Consider the following 16,713-nt stretch of genomic DNA (forward strand, 5'->3'; position numbering starts at 1 on the left):
TGAATGGGAGTGAAATCTTCCAAAGTTCCTCAGTGTATGTGTGTTATTCAGAGGCAGAATTTCTTTTAGACAATTAGATTTTATTCCTTTAGTCACCAACAGAGTCATTGTCAAACAATGTATGTTCTTTGTAGGAATTTATGAGCATTTAAAAACTTGGATGATTTCATAGGCATAGTAACCACTATTAATGTCTAGTGTGTATTCATCCATATTTTTTCCCCCTTTCTTGCTCCATGTGTGTGTCTGTATATTGGGGTGAGGAATCTTTGAATCTGTCACTGTGCATGCATATACGAGTTCATTTGTGACAGGATCTCTGCTGACTCAAGCATATTAATTTGGTGACAGCTGACTGGCCCAGGCACTTCAGGTGTCTACCTGCCTCTTTTACCCCTACACATCAAACACTAGTGGCCTGGCTTTTGAGTTCTTAGAAACAAACTGAGGCCTTCATGGTTCTGTGGTAGGTACTTTATTGAGTAATCTTCCTAGCGCCAGACATTTTTTTCTGTTTTAAACAAATATTAGACAATTAATCTTAGAATTTACTTTTTTATCCTAAGTATTTTCAGTGTGTTGTATGTAGTGTTGATATTAATACAATGTAGCAAAATTGGCTGTTTCCCATATAAGGAAGTGCTCAGTCATTGGAATATTACATTTTAGAATTAGGTTATAACATAAGAAAGCTTTTTAGATTTTCTGTAGAACTATAGGGTAAAATGAGATGATGACCCCGTAAGGACTGGTTATTAGGCATGGAAGTCAGAAAGGTTCCATGGTGTTAGACAAATATTAATATTTAAATGTTTAAAATATTTAATACCTGTGTAGAGATAACCTTGTTAAATAGGTCTGGATATGCAAATCTATTTGACTCCATTATGTAGGAGAGTGTTATAATGCATCTGTAACCTCTTAGTGTTTTGGTTTTTGGTTTTGATAGCATTATTTTGTTATAATTAAATGTTTCCATTCTGACTGCTACATTGTTTCCATTTACTTATCTTTATTTTGATATATTTTAAGTTGATTTTATAGTTTAAACTCTTGAACATTATTCCCCTCCTTTTCAGTATTGAAGACGTTTTATCATGAAAGTAAATGAAAGTTAAAAAAGTTGTAATTGTTTAAACATTTTATTTGGTCAGTACTAAATAAAAATTACTTTATTTATTCACTGGACCATTCTCATTCTTTAGACATATTTGATTTTTCTAATAGGATGAAAAAAAAAATCTTAAAAATCTTTAAAATTGCCTTTGTGACTGACTATTGGCTAGATAGGTTTGGCATTTTCAAATGTCACCTAGAAACAGCTTTCTTCTTCTTTGCAGGAGTGTAGTAAGCCACAAGAAGCTTTCGGCTTTGAACAGGCTGCAAGGGACTATACACTCCGTACGTTTGGGGAAATGGCAGATGCATTCAAATCTGATTACTTCAACATGCCGGTCCATGTATGTAGATTTATCCTACCTTGATTTAGACCTTAGACATTTTTGTTACTAATTAATTTATTGCTTATGTGTGTGTGGGGAGCGCAGGCAAAACTGACCGTGTGGAGGAGATTGGTTCTTTCCTACTGTGTGGGCTCTAGGGAGTGGATTCAATACATCTGGTCATCTGTGATTTAAGGTTTATTTTATGTTACTTTTTGAGATTGGGCATCTTTTTTTTTTTTTGGTTCTTTTTTTCGGAGCTGGGGACCGAACCCAGGGCCTTGCGCTTCCTGGGCAAGTGCTCTACCACTGAGCTAAATCCCCAACCCTGAGATTGGGCATCATTTTATGTAGCCCCATCAGCCTGGAATTCACTCTGTAAACCAAGCCAATATACATACAACTTAAGGGACACCACCACACCTGGCTTAATTACACATTTTTTGTTTGTTTTTTGTTTTGAATGAGGTAGCTGGTGAGGAAGAGTTCCTATGGACAGTGTTGTCAGTTTCCCTGCCACTCCATTACTGGATAAAGAAAAGCTCCATTCTAACAACAGCACACACCAATTCAGAAAGTCCTTCAGTTCTTGTAGTCCAGTAGTTCCAACTTATAAAGCCAGTTACACAGAGTGGGTGGACAGCACGCTCTGTACCAATCTCTGGAGTGTGTCCTGTGTTTTGAGGACACATTTGCTACATTGTTGTCTAATCATTAGATTGTAAATGCTACAATAAGATTCCATTGTTACTCTGATTATTTAGAAACATAAGCAATATTAATATTCTATCAAATAAAATAAGTCAAAACTAAATGGTTTCCAGCATAATTCTGGATATTTAAGGTGTGATTTTTCTCATGTGTGCCATAGCAAACAGCTAATGCATGAGAACATCTGTCTAGCCTTCTTTTTTATTTTTTTAATCCATCCAGGTTTAGTAAAAAAAAAAATGTGTTATAACTTTATATTACCCAAGTTGGGTGTTGTATTTCTCAAAACACAAGCATATCTCAGAGTATTAAATTTTTTTTAAAACTTCCGCATTGCTTTCTTTGACTTCATGATCAATGAACACGAATTCTTTTTTTTAAAAAATTAATTATTTATTATATATAAGTACACTGTCTTCAGACACACCAGAAGAGGGCATCAGATCTCATTACAGATGACTGTGAGCCACCATGTGGTTGCTGGGAATTGAACTCAGGACCTCTGGAAGAGCAGTCAGTGCTCTTCATTGCTGAGCCATCTCTCCAGCCCACGAATTCTTCTTAGAGAGTTGGTTTTTTGTTTTTTTGCAAGATAAGATTTCTCTGCATAGTCTTGGCTGTTCTGGAACTCTCTTTGTAGACTATGCTGTTTCCAGCTCAAAGAGTCCCCTGTCTCTCTGCCTTCTAAGTGCTGGGATCAAACGCATGTGCTACCATGCATACCCAGCTGATTATTACAGTTCTTAGTTTTAAAATTTATGATAGAAAAGAGAGAGTTGCCTGAATAGTTTTTCACCTGCGGGAAATTATGAACAGAATTTTTGCTTAGAAGTTTATTCTGTGATTCCCATCTCTTAACTAGTCAATTTGTGAATGAATGAAAATAATTACTGTTAATTTGCTTGTACTTCAGATGGTTCCCACAGAGCTGGTGGAGAAGGAGTTTTGGCGGCTGGTAAGCACTATTGAAGAAGACGTCACCGTGGAGTATGGAGCTGATATTGCTTCAAAAGAGTTTGGCAGTGGCTTTCCTGTTCGAGATGGCAAAATCAAGATTTCTCCTGAGGAAGAGGTAGGCTTCAGCTATCAGGCTTGCTGTGTGAGTGAGACTTTTCATGGCATCCTCACTTAACCAACAAAAGCCTTGGAAATAGTTAGTGAAATTCTGTTTGGCTAGCTTGAAGTTTTTTGGTTTTTGTTTTTAATTTATGAGTACACTGTCTCTGTCTTCAGACACACCAGAAGAGGGCATCAAACCCCATTACAGGTGGTTGCGAGCCACCATGTGGTTGCTGGGAATTGAACTCAGGACCTCTAGAAGAGCAGTCTGTGCTCTTAACCGCTGAGCCATCTCTCCAGACCAGCCTGAAGTATTAATAATTACTTTCATTCAGCACGGCCTTAATTACTGAATTTATTAATTTGAAGAAAAATTAAATTGTCAAACAATCCTAGTCCTGGTCATGCCTCCCCTATGTTCCCTCACCACCACAGGGCAGGCACGACCATCTTGTCTTCTTCGTCAGTTCCTCTCTCAGGACAACCATCCGAACATCTACAGATGTAGATTCGCCTGCCTGGCTTTGAATTTCATGTTTATGTTCAGTTCATGCTCAATTTATATTCTTCTGTCTCCTAAAATAAAACAAAATGGGCAGGTAGAAATATACATATATATATTTTTTTAAGCCCATTTATTCAAAGTCACAAATCACTACAGTGCCACCTCGGCTTCAAGCCCTAAGCACTTCATTTCATTTTGAAGGCGTTCTGTAGACAACTTACAGCAATGGAATTCTAGGCCTGGAGAAATGGCCCAGCAGTTTTTTTTTAATAGATTTATTCATTTATTATATATAAGTACACTGTAGCTGTCTTCAGACACACCAGAAGAGGGCATCAGATCCCGTTACAGATGGCTGTGAGCCACCATGTGGTTGCTGGGATTTGAACTCAGGACCTATGGAAGAGCGGTCAGTGCTCTTACCACTGAGCCATCTCTCCAGCTCGGCCCAGCAGTTTTAAGACTCCTTGAGTATGTTCAAAGGATCCAGGCTGTTTGCTGCACCTAGGCCAGATTGCTCACAACTGCCTCTCTCTAGCACCCCCCTCTGACTTCCTTGAGTACCTGTACACAGGAGCCACCCCCAATAGAAATATAGTAAAGATAAGGAGGAGCAGGAGAGCCATGGTTCTGATCTGGTAGTATGATCCTCGTCTTTGTTTCTCTCGCTCATTTTAGGAGTATCTTGATAGTGGCTGGAATTTGAATAACATGCCAGTGATGGAGCAGTCTGTCCTTGCTCACATTACTGCTGATATATGCGGCATGAAACTGCCTTGGTTGTATGTGGGCATGTGCTTTTCTTCCTTCTGTTGGCATATCGAAGACCACTGGAGCTATTCAATCAACTACCTGCACTGGTGAGAATTCCTTATGGAGTCTGTGAGAAGTATCCAAGCTGGGTAGGAAGGAACATTTCCTCTTTCAGATGTGTTTCCCATGACAGAATAACAAGTTCCTTTTGTTTTAGCTTCTGTTAGGTTTCCTATCAGGTTAAGGCACTTCATTTCTATACAGTCCTCTGAAATCATACACTATTTTGCAAGTATAGCATGTTTGTAGGAATAGTATTTATGAACAAGTTTAAAAGCTCTGTGTAGCTTATGCACGCATGCACGCACGCACGCACACGTGCTCCCCCAGAATCACGCTGGCAGTTTCCCAGCTGTAACAGGAAGATGATGCTTTTTATACCTCACAGGGATGGCACTGATTAATTGGTTAATAATTTAAAGTGTTTTGAAGAATAAGGGCTCTTCAGAAATGCTAATTGCCTTATTCGTATTTGATTTAAGCATTTTTCAGCTGAATGGGCAAGGGAAAAGGAAGATGGAAGGGTGCCATTTTTCTCGGTTGCTGTAGGGAGTTGTAGTAACTGTGCTGTTTCAAACGTGATTCCTTATATTTTTAGAAAATCTAGACACTCCCACGTTAGTAGGTAGAGTGGGATCTGGGAGGATTCAGTTTTGTCTTTGTATCGGTGTGTGTTCCACTCCGACTTCTCCTGATAGCTCTTAGATTTGAACGTTGGTTTGTAGCTCAATCTTAATCAAGGTCAGGAAATAGGAAGTAGTTAGTTAACAAGTTGCTTTCTGTTACACATCAAATTGATTGGTTCTTATAATCTGTAATCTTACAATTCTAGGGGTGAGCCGAAAACCTGGTATGGAGTTCCAGGATATGCTGCTGAGCAGCTTGAAAACGTAATGAAGAAGCTGGCTCCAGAGCTCTTTGTGTCCCAGCCAGACCTCCTCCACCAGCTTGTGACGATCATGAACCCCAATACGCTGATGACTCACGAAGTGCCTGTATGTCTGCGCTAACCCCTCCACCACCATGCACTGCTTCTTGAGCACCCTTTCTTTCCTTCCCCCATAATGTAACCTGTAACAGAAGCAGCTATTCGGTGCCTTACAGCACTGTTCAGTGGGCCAGATGCTTAGACACTGAAACCCTGCATTACTAAACTGACTTGCTTTGCAGAGGAGTACAGTACAGTTCAGTAAGTTGGAGATTGTGTAACCATTCCTGTTAATGATTTCTGTACTATAAATTTTGCTTATAACTTTAGTAAACAAAAACATAAAAAGTTATCTGTCAACTCAAAGTAGTTTACTGTGAAAATGGTTAGCTAGTTACAATTAGATCTAAACTTTTAAAATTTTTGTGAACATATTTATTTATGTATTTTTTTTCTTCTTTTTTTCGGAGCTGAGAACCGAACCCAGGGCCTTGTGCTTACCAGGCAAGGCTCTACCACTGAGCTAAATCCCCAAGCCCCTTGAACATATTTATAATTATTAGAAATTTATAAAACTTATAAACAAAATATTTATAAATTTATAAAGTGTTCTTGACTGTTGAGCTATTTTTCCAGTTCTTGGTGGTAGCTTTTTATGCGTTTTTCCTCCTCTCTAAAAGAGAAAGTTGAGTAGGGATGTTTGTTGTTCGTTGGAGTGCTTGTCTAATAAGCACAGCCCCTGGTCTTAATGTCCAGTACTCCATAAAGAACGAATAGTGAATATTTGTGATCTCATTGTTAACCAAAATGGAATGCTGGGTAGGACTATTTTGATGTTGGTATTGAACCGATAGGACTTAGTCCCAGTGCTGCTTCCTAACCAGAACTGTTTTACAGTGCACGCACACGCACACACACATGCACATCACAACACACACACACACACTCCACACACACACACACACACACACACTCCACACACACACACACACACACACACACACACACACACACACACTCCACACACCCCACGCACAGGTGCTGCTGGAGCACGCGTACGTGCGTGCGTGTGTGCATCTGTCTCTCTGTTGCATTTGGGCGTTGTTCCTCAGAGACCATCCATCTTGATTTTCAGACAGGATCTCTGAGGACTCCATTTGTGGAGGGCCCACTGAGTCTGTATTCGTGGACCATAAAGTAATGATGAAAAGTATAAGACATTCTCCATACCTTTATTGTTAGCATTTTCCTGGGTTTTTCCAGTTCGTCAAAATTGGAATAAAATCTAGGGGCTAGATTTTAGGGCCTTGGGAAATCAATGGATTAATTCTTCATTCCTGGTCTGGAACTTGCTGTGAAGTCTAGATTGTTCTCCATCTCAGAGACCCGTTCTGTGCTTCATTGTGACCAAACCCTAGGAGATTCCTGATTGCATCTGTAAAAAAGATCTTTCTTGCCTCTTAGGTGGGGTCTTATTTGTGTGGTATGAACCCTGACTGTCTTCTGTTCAGGGACGGTTTAGTTCTGTTAGTGTGGTAGACCATTCCGTCTTGTGGCAGAAATCAAGTGATTCTAACAGTAATTTTTTTCTCCTTACTTTTGATAGAAGGAAGGTATGTGTGTGCGTCTGCCTGTGCGAGCGTGTGTTTTGGGTTCTGTCCTATTTGTCTAGAGAATCATCTAATGGTTTATGTCCAAATTTTCCTAGAGACCATTACTACAAAACCTTGACCTCCCCTCCCGTCTCTGTAGGTGTATCGAACGAATCAGTGTGCTGGGGAGTTTGTCATTACGTTCCCGAGAGCCTACCACAGTGGCTTCAATCAAGGCTTTAATTTTGCTGAGGCAGTTAACTTCTGCACTGTTGATTGGGTATGTGTTCATGCTATGCATCTGAGCCTTCTGAAATCGTAACCTATTTATTTATTTATTTATTTATTTATTTATTTATTTATTTGTGGAAATAGCATAGAATGCTTTAAAAACTGTCACATGGACTTGATAGTCATCTGGCTTCTATGCAAAGTCGTTTCCAATCTACAATGAGATAACACATTGACACTTGATAACACACTGTGTGTCAACTCTGACATGCACCTCGTGGGTGGGTGCACGTGTTTGGCTAAAGAAATGCAGATAGCTGGGAGTAGCCTAACAGGGTCTGGGAACTGTACTTTGCACCTCTCTATAAAAAAATCAGCATTTTTCTCTTACTGCTGAGTCACCTCTCCAATGTCAAGACACTTGTTTTAAATTGTTCACGTTTTAAATGAAGTTTTGGAGAAAACAGCAGTGCTTTTTCTCTTTGGTTTTTTTTTTTTTAAATTCAAACAATCCTGCTTCTGCAGGTTTTGGGAAACCTAACTTAGAGCAAGGATGCTAAGATGCTTCCCGAAGAGTAGGGGCTTCATAAGGCTGAAGCTTATAAAGCCTGCAAACTGGAGCAAATACCCTAGTCTTAGACTTATAGGGTTTCAGTTAGCACTGTTGCCTGAGGAATGGTACTAATATTACCAGGCACTCTTTGAATTACTCGTTAATTCATTATCAATATATCTTTTTCCTAAACCAGATTTCAACTAAGTTACCTAATGTGTTAGATCTTTAGAGCGCAATAATCGGCCCAGGGACCTCGGAATCTGGGGTTCCAGTCTAGTTTAGGGCTGATCGCTGTTTTGACCGTGAGTCAGAAGTGTGAGTGCCTGTCATTCCTCTGCCTTGCACACAGCTGCCGTTGGGCCGCCAGTGCGTGGAGCATTATCGCCTGCTGCACCGCTACTGCGTCTTTTCCCATGATGAGATGATATGCAAGATGGCTTCCAAGGCTGATGTGTTAGACGTGGTAGTGGCATCCACTGTTCAGAAGGACATGGCCATCATGATTGAGGATGAAAAGGCTTTAAGGGAAACTGTCCGTAAACTGGTAAGGTTTTTGGAAATCCAGTTCCATGTTGTTGACTATAATTTACCACATTCCTGTGCTTTTTCCTACTTTCGAACTTTACTCCTGCTTTATGAAGCTTTTCCATATTGTATTTAATGTCTACAAAAGCAATTCTAATTGACTTGTAATACTTTGTTGTTTTTATACTGACTGTATTTTATTCCTTCTATCAGTTTCTGTAAAATATGTCTGTTTCAGTTATAAAATTATTTTGTCAGTGCTGCTCCACCTGTCTGACCTCCTCCCTCTTTCCATCCCTTCTTTCCTCTCCTAATAGTGTTTCATGAATCTTAGCATGGCCTTGAACTCTCCTGATCTTCCTGCTTCTATTTTCTGAGTACTAGAGTACAAGCTTGCCTCTTTTAAATGTCATTTTATTATGTACCCTTCTAAGGACATCTGTGCACAATAAAGAACTGGAGTCACGAAGATTCTCTGTCTCATACTTTTAAAGTATCAATGGCCTCTGGATCATTTTAAGTAATTTTGCTTCTATAAAACAGAAATCTAAAGTATTGTTGGTTTATTTTTGCATATGGATGTCCAGTTGTCTTAAAAACTATTTTCTCTCCGAATGGCCTTGGTACCTTGGTTTAAAACCTGTGAATTTAACTTGTTGCCAGTACTAAATTGGTAGTTATTACTTACGTGATTCTCTCCACCGGCCCCTGTACGTATGCAAGTAGTACTGTGCATGTGAGCTCAGCGATCACACAGATCAGAATAGGGTGTCAGATGTAAGCTCAATAATATGGGTGCTGGGAACTGAACTTGTGTCCTTTGCAAAATCTGCACATTTAACGTTGCTGTCCCTCCATCCCATTAATTTTTTAAAAGCCTCTGACATAATTAGTGTGAGTCTTCCAATTTCCTTTAGGAGGCAGGGTCACAGTCAGCTTAGGGTGGCCTTGAAAGTCTTTTGGCGGGAATGTCCTTGATCTCTGACCTCCTTCCTCTGCTTCCCCAGGATTAGGATTATAGGTATAGGCTGGCATACTCAGTTTCTTTCAGTGCTGACATGGAATTCAGGGCTTGGAGCATATAAGGCAAGCATTCCACCAATCCTAACCCCTATCTTTGGTCTTTATTTTAAAAATTATTTTTATGTCTTTTAGTTCTTTTGCATTTTCCTGTTATGATTTCGATTTAGTAGATTTTTATTCTTTTGGGTCAAATACAGCTAAGCAGTGACTTCATTTTTATTTGCCACTGTGTATGGAGTCCTGGACTGTTGCCTGTGGGAGCTCACTGTGGAGCTCAGCAGGATGGATGTCTGCTGCCCCAAGATGTTTAATGTTGAAGACAGCAGTTCCTAGTGGATTTAAGTGACTTGCCAAGGTCTACATCAATAATGGTAGCTAGTGATTACCTTCACAGTACCTGCCTTAAGACCAAAATTCCAGCCTGGTGGAGTAAGTTCCTGCTTTAGCTGAAGAGCTCTTAGCAGTTTCTAGCGGCTAGAGGAGGGAGAGTGGGTTTTCTTAGGGGCTGTACCAGCGGGAGGCTGTCTGTACTCCACTGGGCCCACACTCATGTGCATGTGGAGGTACTACAAACACAAAATGACAGAAAACTGGGACAGGCATGTTGGGAGGGGGTAGATGTAAATAAAATACATTGGTAGAAAAATCTCAATAAAAATATTTCATAAAAAATAAGGTAGCAATTTCTGCAACTTTGAAAACTATCACCCCCCACCCCCTAAGGTGTGGAATTTACAAGTTAAAATTGTTCAAATTTTCATTCTGAAGGCAAATTCAGAGTTGTTTTTTGTTCTTCTTTAACCTCGACTCTTTCCAGTCTACAGAAGTCCTTTTCAGTGATCCTGATTAAAATGAAATCTGTTCATTTTTACTTTGTCACTGTTGACTTAACATGTAATTGTCAGAAATTGTTAAAATAGTAAAGTCAAACAAAGTCTAATGAGCTATAAATTGAGTTAACCAGAATTGGCCTTCTTAAGTTTGGATTTGGATCCAGATAAGAAAAGATGGTAGGAATCTGCCTTTAAACGACAAGAGATGTCGTCTCTCAGCAGGGCTTGCTGGAGTCAGATGGGAGGTGCTGCAGTTCACTTAGGAAAGACTTGCGACTTTAAAATGTTTTCTGCTTTATTTCTTAATGAGTTTATTATTTCCTGGATTACACATTCTCTGAATTATTTCAATACTGATCCCTGTAACAGCTCTCTGCATAAAGAATTGGGAGACCAGGAATTGACCGGCTTTGGCTGCATAGCCATTTTGCTTTGTTTCCTCCCTCCCTCCCACATTTTTATTTTGTTTTAAAAGTGTGTGTGTTGGTAGAAGGCATTGGATCTCTGGCCACAGCTAGAGGTACGAGGCTGTGAGCTACTTGTCGTAGGTGCTGGGAACTGAGGTCCTCTCCATAGTCCTCTTAGGAGCGGCTCTGTTTGTCTTGAGGAAAACACTAAGGATCAAGTTCAGAGCTCTGTGCACTGTAGGCCAGTGCTCTCAAGTGTCCCAGCTTTTATTTTCTTCTGTGATAGAAGCATGTGTCTTTTGCTCTTCCTCTGTGCCCTAAACTTTCTGTAAGGTAAGTTTGGTGTAAGGCTGCTGACTTCAGCAGTGTTAATAATTCAATGATTTCATAGTAAGTTATACTTGAGGACTTGCCTTACCCAAAGAGGGATTTATTCTCCTTGGACAATAGGAGTAACATGCTATTGTTATTTTTTAGATTATATAGTTCTAAATAGTGCTTATGAATTATACTAAGGCTTTTCTTTTTACTTCAGTGCATATTTGTCTTGGGTCTTTTATTATCCTTTCAGATCCTCTAATACAGATTTTATTGTAGGGAGTGATTGATTCTGAGAGAATGGACTTTGAGCTGTTGCCCGATGATGAGCGGCAGTGTATAAAGTGCAAAACTACGTGCTTCATGTCTGCCATCTCCTGCTCCTGTAAACCTGGCCTGCTTGTTTGCCTGCATCATGTCAAAGAGCTGTGCTCCTGTCCCCCTTACAAGTATAACCTGCGGTAAGTAAGGATGGGGTTTGGGAGAGCATCCAGTCAGTCATTTACTTCTCTCCTGTGTGTGCATGTGCTTGAGTGTACAGACATCCACGTGTGCGGCATGCATGTGCACGTGAGATCATAATTATGTGTGAATGTGGTTGTGGATCTAAAGGCAGCAGGAAGAGAGACACTGGGCCTAGCCTGAGCATTTGAAACCCCAAAGCCTGGTCCCAGTGACACTTCCAGCAAGGTTACACCTACTAATCCTTGCCGGGTTGCACCACTCCTTAATGATCAAGCATTCAAATATTGGAGTATACAGGGGTCCTTCCTAGTCAGACCAGCACACGTAGGTTTTGGGGATTGAAACTCGGGTTCTTGTGCTTTCAGTAAAGTGCTCTACTGGTTGAGGCATCGTCCCAGCCGACACTGAATCATTAGTCACAAGCTCAGTGACATCTCTATAGGTCTCTAAAATGTTGAGGATATAACGTTTGCTTTTCTCCACAGCCCTGTCTGAACGCTGCTTGTGTTCTTTGTCCAGGTATAGATACACTCTGGATGATCTCTATCCGATGATGAATGCGTTGAAGCTTCGAGCAGAGTCGTACAATGAATGGGCCTTAAATGTGAATGAAGCCTTGGAAGCAAAGATTAATAAGAAGAAAAGTACGTAATGCAGAAAGTGACTCTCAGTAGCTTGCAAAGTCTAGTTGGGTTATTTTGGGGTCAACTCTTTTGAAATAGCCTAATTTCACCCTTAGCTCTTATGTCTAAATAAGTTTCCAGACCCTTGGCAGTTTTTAACCAAGATGGATGAGGCGTCTAAATGGAGTCTGGGCGCATAGATTATACAAGAGGATTTTGGGACTAGAGCGGTGGCTCAGTGGGTCAATGCACATGCCACACAAGCCCAGTGACCTTAGATTAGGTTCCTGAAACCCATGTGAAGGTGGGAGGAAAGCCAACTTCACAGCATTGACCTCTGACCCCCACTTGCACACCATGCCGCACATTTCCCTTCTTCTTTGCCCCCTTCCCCTGCAAGAAAAAGAAATAAAGAACAAAGTAAACTTTTAAAAATCAAAATAGAGCTGGAAGGTTGGCTCAGAGGTTAGGCTATTCTTTCAAAGGACCTGGGTTTGATTCCAGTCATCCACATGGTTGCTCACAACAGCCTGTAACTCCATTCCCAGGGGAGACAGTGCTTCTTTCTGTCCTCTGCAGCCACTTTATACATATGGTGTATAGACATACACACAGGCTAAGTATATACACATAGAAATAAATAAGCCAAGCCGTATGTGGTAGCACATGCCTTTAAATGCAGCACTCAGGAGGCAGAGGCAAGGAGTCTGGGCCACAGACAGGACAGCCAGGGCTACCAAGAAGCCAAAATAAATAAGTGATTAAATAAACCATATCTTAAATGTTGGCTTAGCATTTCCTAGTTCTAGTCAGAGTTCAGTGTCCTGGGCTCTTATCCTTACCTTTTAAAATGGAGGAGTTTTCTTTGTATTTGTTTGCCTGCATGCATTTGTATGTGTGCCTACTCTGTGTGTGCCTGATAAACACTGAGGCTAGAAGAGGCTGGGTCCTTGGAGATGGAGTTGGGGATGATTGTGAGTTGCTGTGTGGGAGCCGTAACTGAGTAACTGAACCTGGGTCCTCCTTAAAATCAAGTACTCTTAGTGGCTGAGTCACTGCAGCCATTCTCCTCTTTTCTGATTTCTGTTTGTGTGTCCGTGCGTGTGTGTGTGTGTGTGTGTGTATGTATGTGTGTGTGGGTGCTTACAGAGGCCAGAAGAGAGTGCTGGATCCCTGGATCTGGGATTATAGACTCATGAGTCATGTGGGCTCTGGGATCAAAATGTGGCTTGAACAGTGAGTGCTCTTAGCTGCCGTGGCTCGCAGCTCAGCAGGTCACTCTCCCCCTTTTCATGGGAGGGAAGGGAGCACCACCACCACCAGTTTCTTGTCAGCTGTAAAGTGAATCGAAGAGCCGAGAATTGGGTTAAGCCACAGTAGAATCTCTATTACTTTTCTTACAAAAATCAGCAGATTTTCACTTGGAAAAAAAACCCTACACTTGTAGCCTGAAGACTCAGCTCTAAGCACACTTTGTCCAGCTACTCCCCATCCCCTAATCAGATGAACATTGCTTTTGTCTCATTTCTGGGTATAATTGACAGAAGGCCTCTCCACTCTGTAACATGGATTATGAACTTGATCCCGGACCCCAGGATGACTTGTTCTTTGTTTTAGGTCTCGTCAGCTTTAAAGCTTTGATTGAAGAATCAGAAATGAAGAAATTCCCAGACAATGATCTTTTGCGTCACCTTCGCCTAGTTACGCAGGATGCAGAAAAGTGTGCCTCTGTTGCCCAGCAGTTGCTTAATGGCAAAAGGCAAACGAGGTATATATATATATTTCTGACTGTTGGAGACTGGAATCCATTGTACCTGAGCCTAGAAACCTATTATGATTTTTGTTTCCGTTCTGGGTTTCTGTGACTTTGCGTCTGTGAGTAATGCCTGTCTGTCGTGTGGCTTCCTCGGGCCCTTGTCTTTTAGGTATCGATCTGGTGGAGGGAAGTCTCAGAGTCAGCTGACAGTGAATGAGCTTCGGCAGTTCGTGACTCAGCTGTGCGCTCTTCCCTGCGTCCTTAGTCAGACACCACTGCTAAAGGTAACCATGTAAAGATGCGTAGGAGGGCTTCTTTGTTAGTTGACATCATTATGTAACCTCTCTTGTGGTTAATTTGTCTGTTAGTCTTTGCGTGTGGGTATGTGTATCTACAGAGGCCAAAGGAGAACATCAGGTACATTAAATTCTGGAATTGACAGTGGTTTTGAGCCACCTGATGGGGGCTGGGAACTGCAATTCTGTCCTCTTGAAGAGTGGCAAGTACTCCTAACCTGAGCCGATAATTTGCACCCAACTAATTTTCATTAATTTACAAATATTTGAATGATGCATTAATGTCTGGTTATACTGGGTGGGTATAAGGAGATTATATTAAAAGGAAGATAAAGTTAAGATTTTCTTTGTGAAAGTGACCACTGAATCTAGCATGGTGACCCACAGTTCCAACATGTAGATCCCAAGGCAGGAGGACTACCATTAGTAGGAAGCAGTCTGGGCTCCATGGTAAGTCCAAGGAGCTGGACAGATATATGAGCTCTTGCTACAACTAATGGATCAGAGGCTGGATTTCCTATACCTGCAGGATTATGGCTAAGGCACTAAGGCCTGTTGGCTTCCTAGCTGAAAGAAAATGTGAGTGCCATTGAGGTTCAGGGAGAGAGGCTGCCTTGGAGAAATGGAGAATTCTTAATGCCCTCTTCTGCCCATCACAAGATGAATGCAGAAACAGATGCAGATACCCACTGAATGCACATGTATATGAACTCACATAGACGTATAAAAACTTACACGCATGCACACATGCACACCAAAACTAAAGTAAGAAAAAGTGACTACTGACCATTTCCTAGGGTTGGTATACACTTACTCTTACGCCCTCATTTTGGTCATAGCACAGTTAGTGGCATTTATGTTGCCTCATTTCCTCGAGTTATTACTGACACAATGTGGCTTGGTGGAGAAAGTCAAACCTCTTCAGGTCTTTCTTTGTTCTTGGTTTCCTGAGACAGGGTCTTTCTGTCTGTGTAGCTGTCTGGAACTTGCTTTGTAAACCAGGCTGGCCTCAGAGCTTTGCCTGCCTCTGCCTCTTGAGTGCTGGGATTAAAGGTGTGCCCTTTTAAGGTCACACAGTGAACTTCCATTTTGATGTTTGACTGCTACTGTTCGCCTTTGTTTTCATTTAGGATCTCTTGAATCGTGTGGAAGATTTCCAGCAGCAAAGCCAGAGACTGCTGTCTGAGGAGAGGCCCCGTGCTTCTGAGCTTCAGCAGTTGCTGGATGTCAGCTTCACTTTTGATGTTGAACTTCCACAGCTAGCTGAGATGCGTATCCGCTTAGAACAGGCCCGTTGGCTAGAAGAGGTTCAGCAGGCTTGCCTGGACTCCAGCTCCCTTTCTTTGGATGATATGAGACGACTCATAGACTTAGGGGTGGGGCTAGCTCCATATTCTGCCGTGGAGAAAGCTATGGCCCGCCTGCAGGAACTGCTAACAGTGTCAGAGCACTGGGACGACAAAGCCAAGAGTCTCCTCAGAGCAAGGTAAAGCAAACACAACGTAGTCTCTAAGCTTTGTGTAGTAGGTGAATGTTAAAGTGTAGAACACTTGTGCAAAAACCTGATCTGTTTGAGCTTACTTTGACACATGAGTAAAGAAAATTAGTCAGGGTTTGTGATACAAACTTTTAATCCCATCACTTGGGAGGTAGAGGCAGGTGGAGCTCTGTGAGTTTGAGGCCAGCCTGGCCACACAGTAAGTTCAGGACAGCCTGGGCTACATAGTAGATCCTGTTTCATAAGAGAAAATTTTTTCTTATTTTACTGCTTATAAAATAAGTGGTAATAGATGGAAATGACTTAGGGATGGGGTTGAATGAGATTTCCTGGTCGTCTCCAGTGATGCTGTTTTTGTAGGAAGAAAAGTTTACAATGTAAATAATAAGTAAATAAATGAATAAGTGCAAAATAAATAGAGCCCAGAGTCATGCAAGATGTCATAGAGTATTTTGAGTAGAAACAGTTAGTTATTGTTCCTATTGCTTGGTAGGTCTGGACGCTTCATCTGTTTTAGATCTTAGATAGAGGTATGACAGGCATCTGGGCCAGGGGTGAAAAGTGTTAGTCATTTCCCAGTCCTCCTTTCTGTGCGGCAGATCTTCATTGGTTCACCAGACCACATAGGCACTAAAGCGTCTAGGTTACAGATGTTGGTTTGCAGTAGTCGTCATTGAGCTGAGAGGGTGCAAATATGTTTTGCTGTTGTGCTTTGAGTGTGTCAGTGTTTTAGAGAATTTTAATTTTCTTAATTTATTTGATTCTTAACATTTTACCTACCTCAACATAGATGATATGACCAGTTATTAGTATCAGTAAGTTACTTTTTACATTAGGACTTTGTTATTACTTAAAATCAGGGACATGTAGAACTAATTGTGCTTTTAGACTCTGTGGCTGAAGAGATGAAGGTTGAAGGTGCCCCTGCCGTGCTAGACACAAGTTCACAGTTGCCTAAAACCAGCTCTGGGGCTTCCGGTGCACTCCTGCGTGCACACGGAAAATAAAATGATGGAAACCTTCCTTGTTTTCAAAATCTTGATCATTTGAAATGAGCCGTTTGATATGTAGTGATCAGTTCCATTAATACATTTTTTGTTGTTTTTGTTGTTGTTGTTGTTTTTGTTGTTGT

At 41.1% G+C, this 16,713-nt stretch overlaps 1 protein-coding gene across 2 annotated transcripts in view; it reads left to right on the top strand.

Moving 5' to 3' along the window:
• Kdm5b (lysine demethylase 5B) overlaps positions 1-16,713 on the top strand; it is a 71,355-nt gene that overhangs the window by 41,579 nt on the left and 13,063 nt on the right. For both annotated transcript variants that reach the window (XM_063272298.1, NM_001107177.1), the window contains exons 9-19: positions 1,341-1,460; positions 3,067-3,225; positions 4,396-4,577; positions 5,363-5,525; positions 7,211-7,330; positions 8,187-8,381; positions 11,223-11,404; positions 11,928-12,052; positions 13,649-13,799; positions 13,957-14,071; positions 15,214-15,569. In XM_063272298.1, coding sequence (XP_063128368.1) covers positions 1,341-1,460; positions 3,067-3,225; positions 4,396-4,577; positions 5,363-5,525; positions 7,211-7,330; positions 8,187-8,381; positions 11,223-11,404; positions 11,928-12,052; positions 13,649-13,799; positions 13,957-14,071; positions 15,214-15,569 — 1,868 coding nt within the window. The remainder of the gene's footprint in view (positions 1-1,340; positions 1,461-3,066; positions 3,226-4,395; positions 4,578-5,362; positions 5,526-7,210; positions 7,331-8,186; positions 8,382-11,222; positions 11,405-11,927; positions 12,053-13,648; positions 13,800-13,956; positions 14,072-15,213; positions 15,570-16,713) is intronic.

This window comes from Rattus norvegicus, chromosome 13 (assembly GCF_036323735.1).
Source record: "Rattus norvegicus strain BN/NHsdMcwi chromosome 13, GRCr8, whole genome shotgun sequence".
Classification (NCBI taxonomy): Eukaryota; Metazoa; Chordata; class Mammalia; order Rodentia; family Muridae; genus Rattus; species Rattus norvegicus.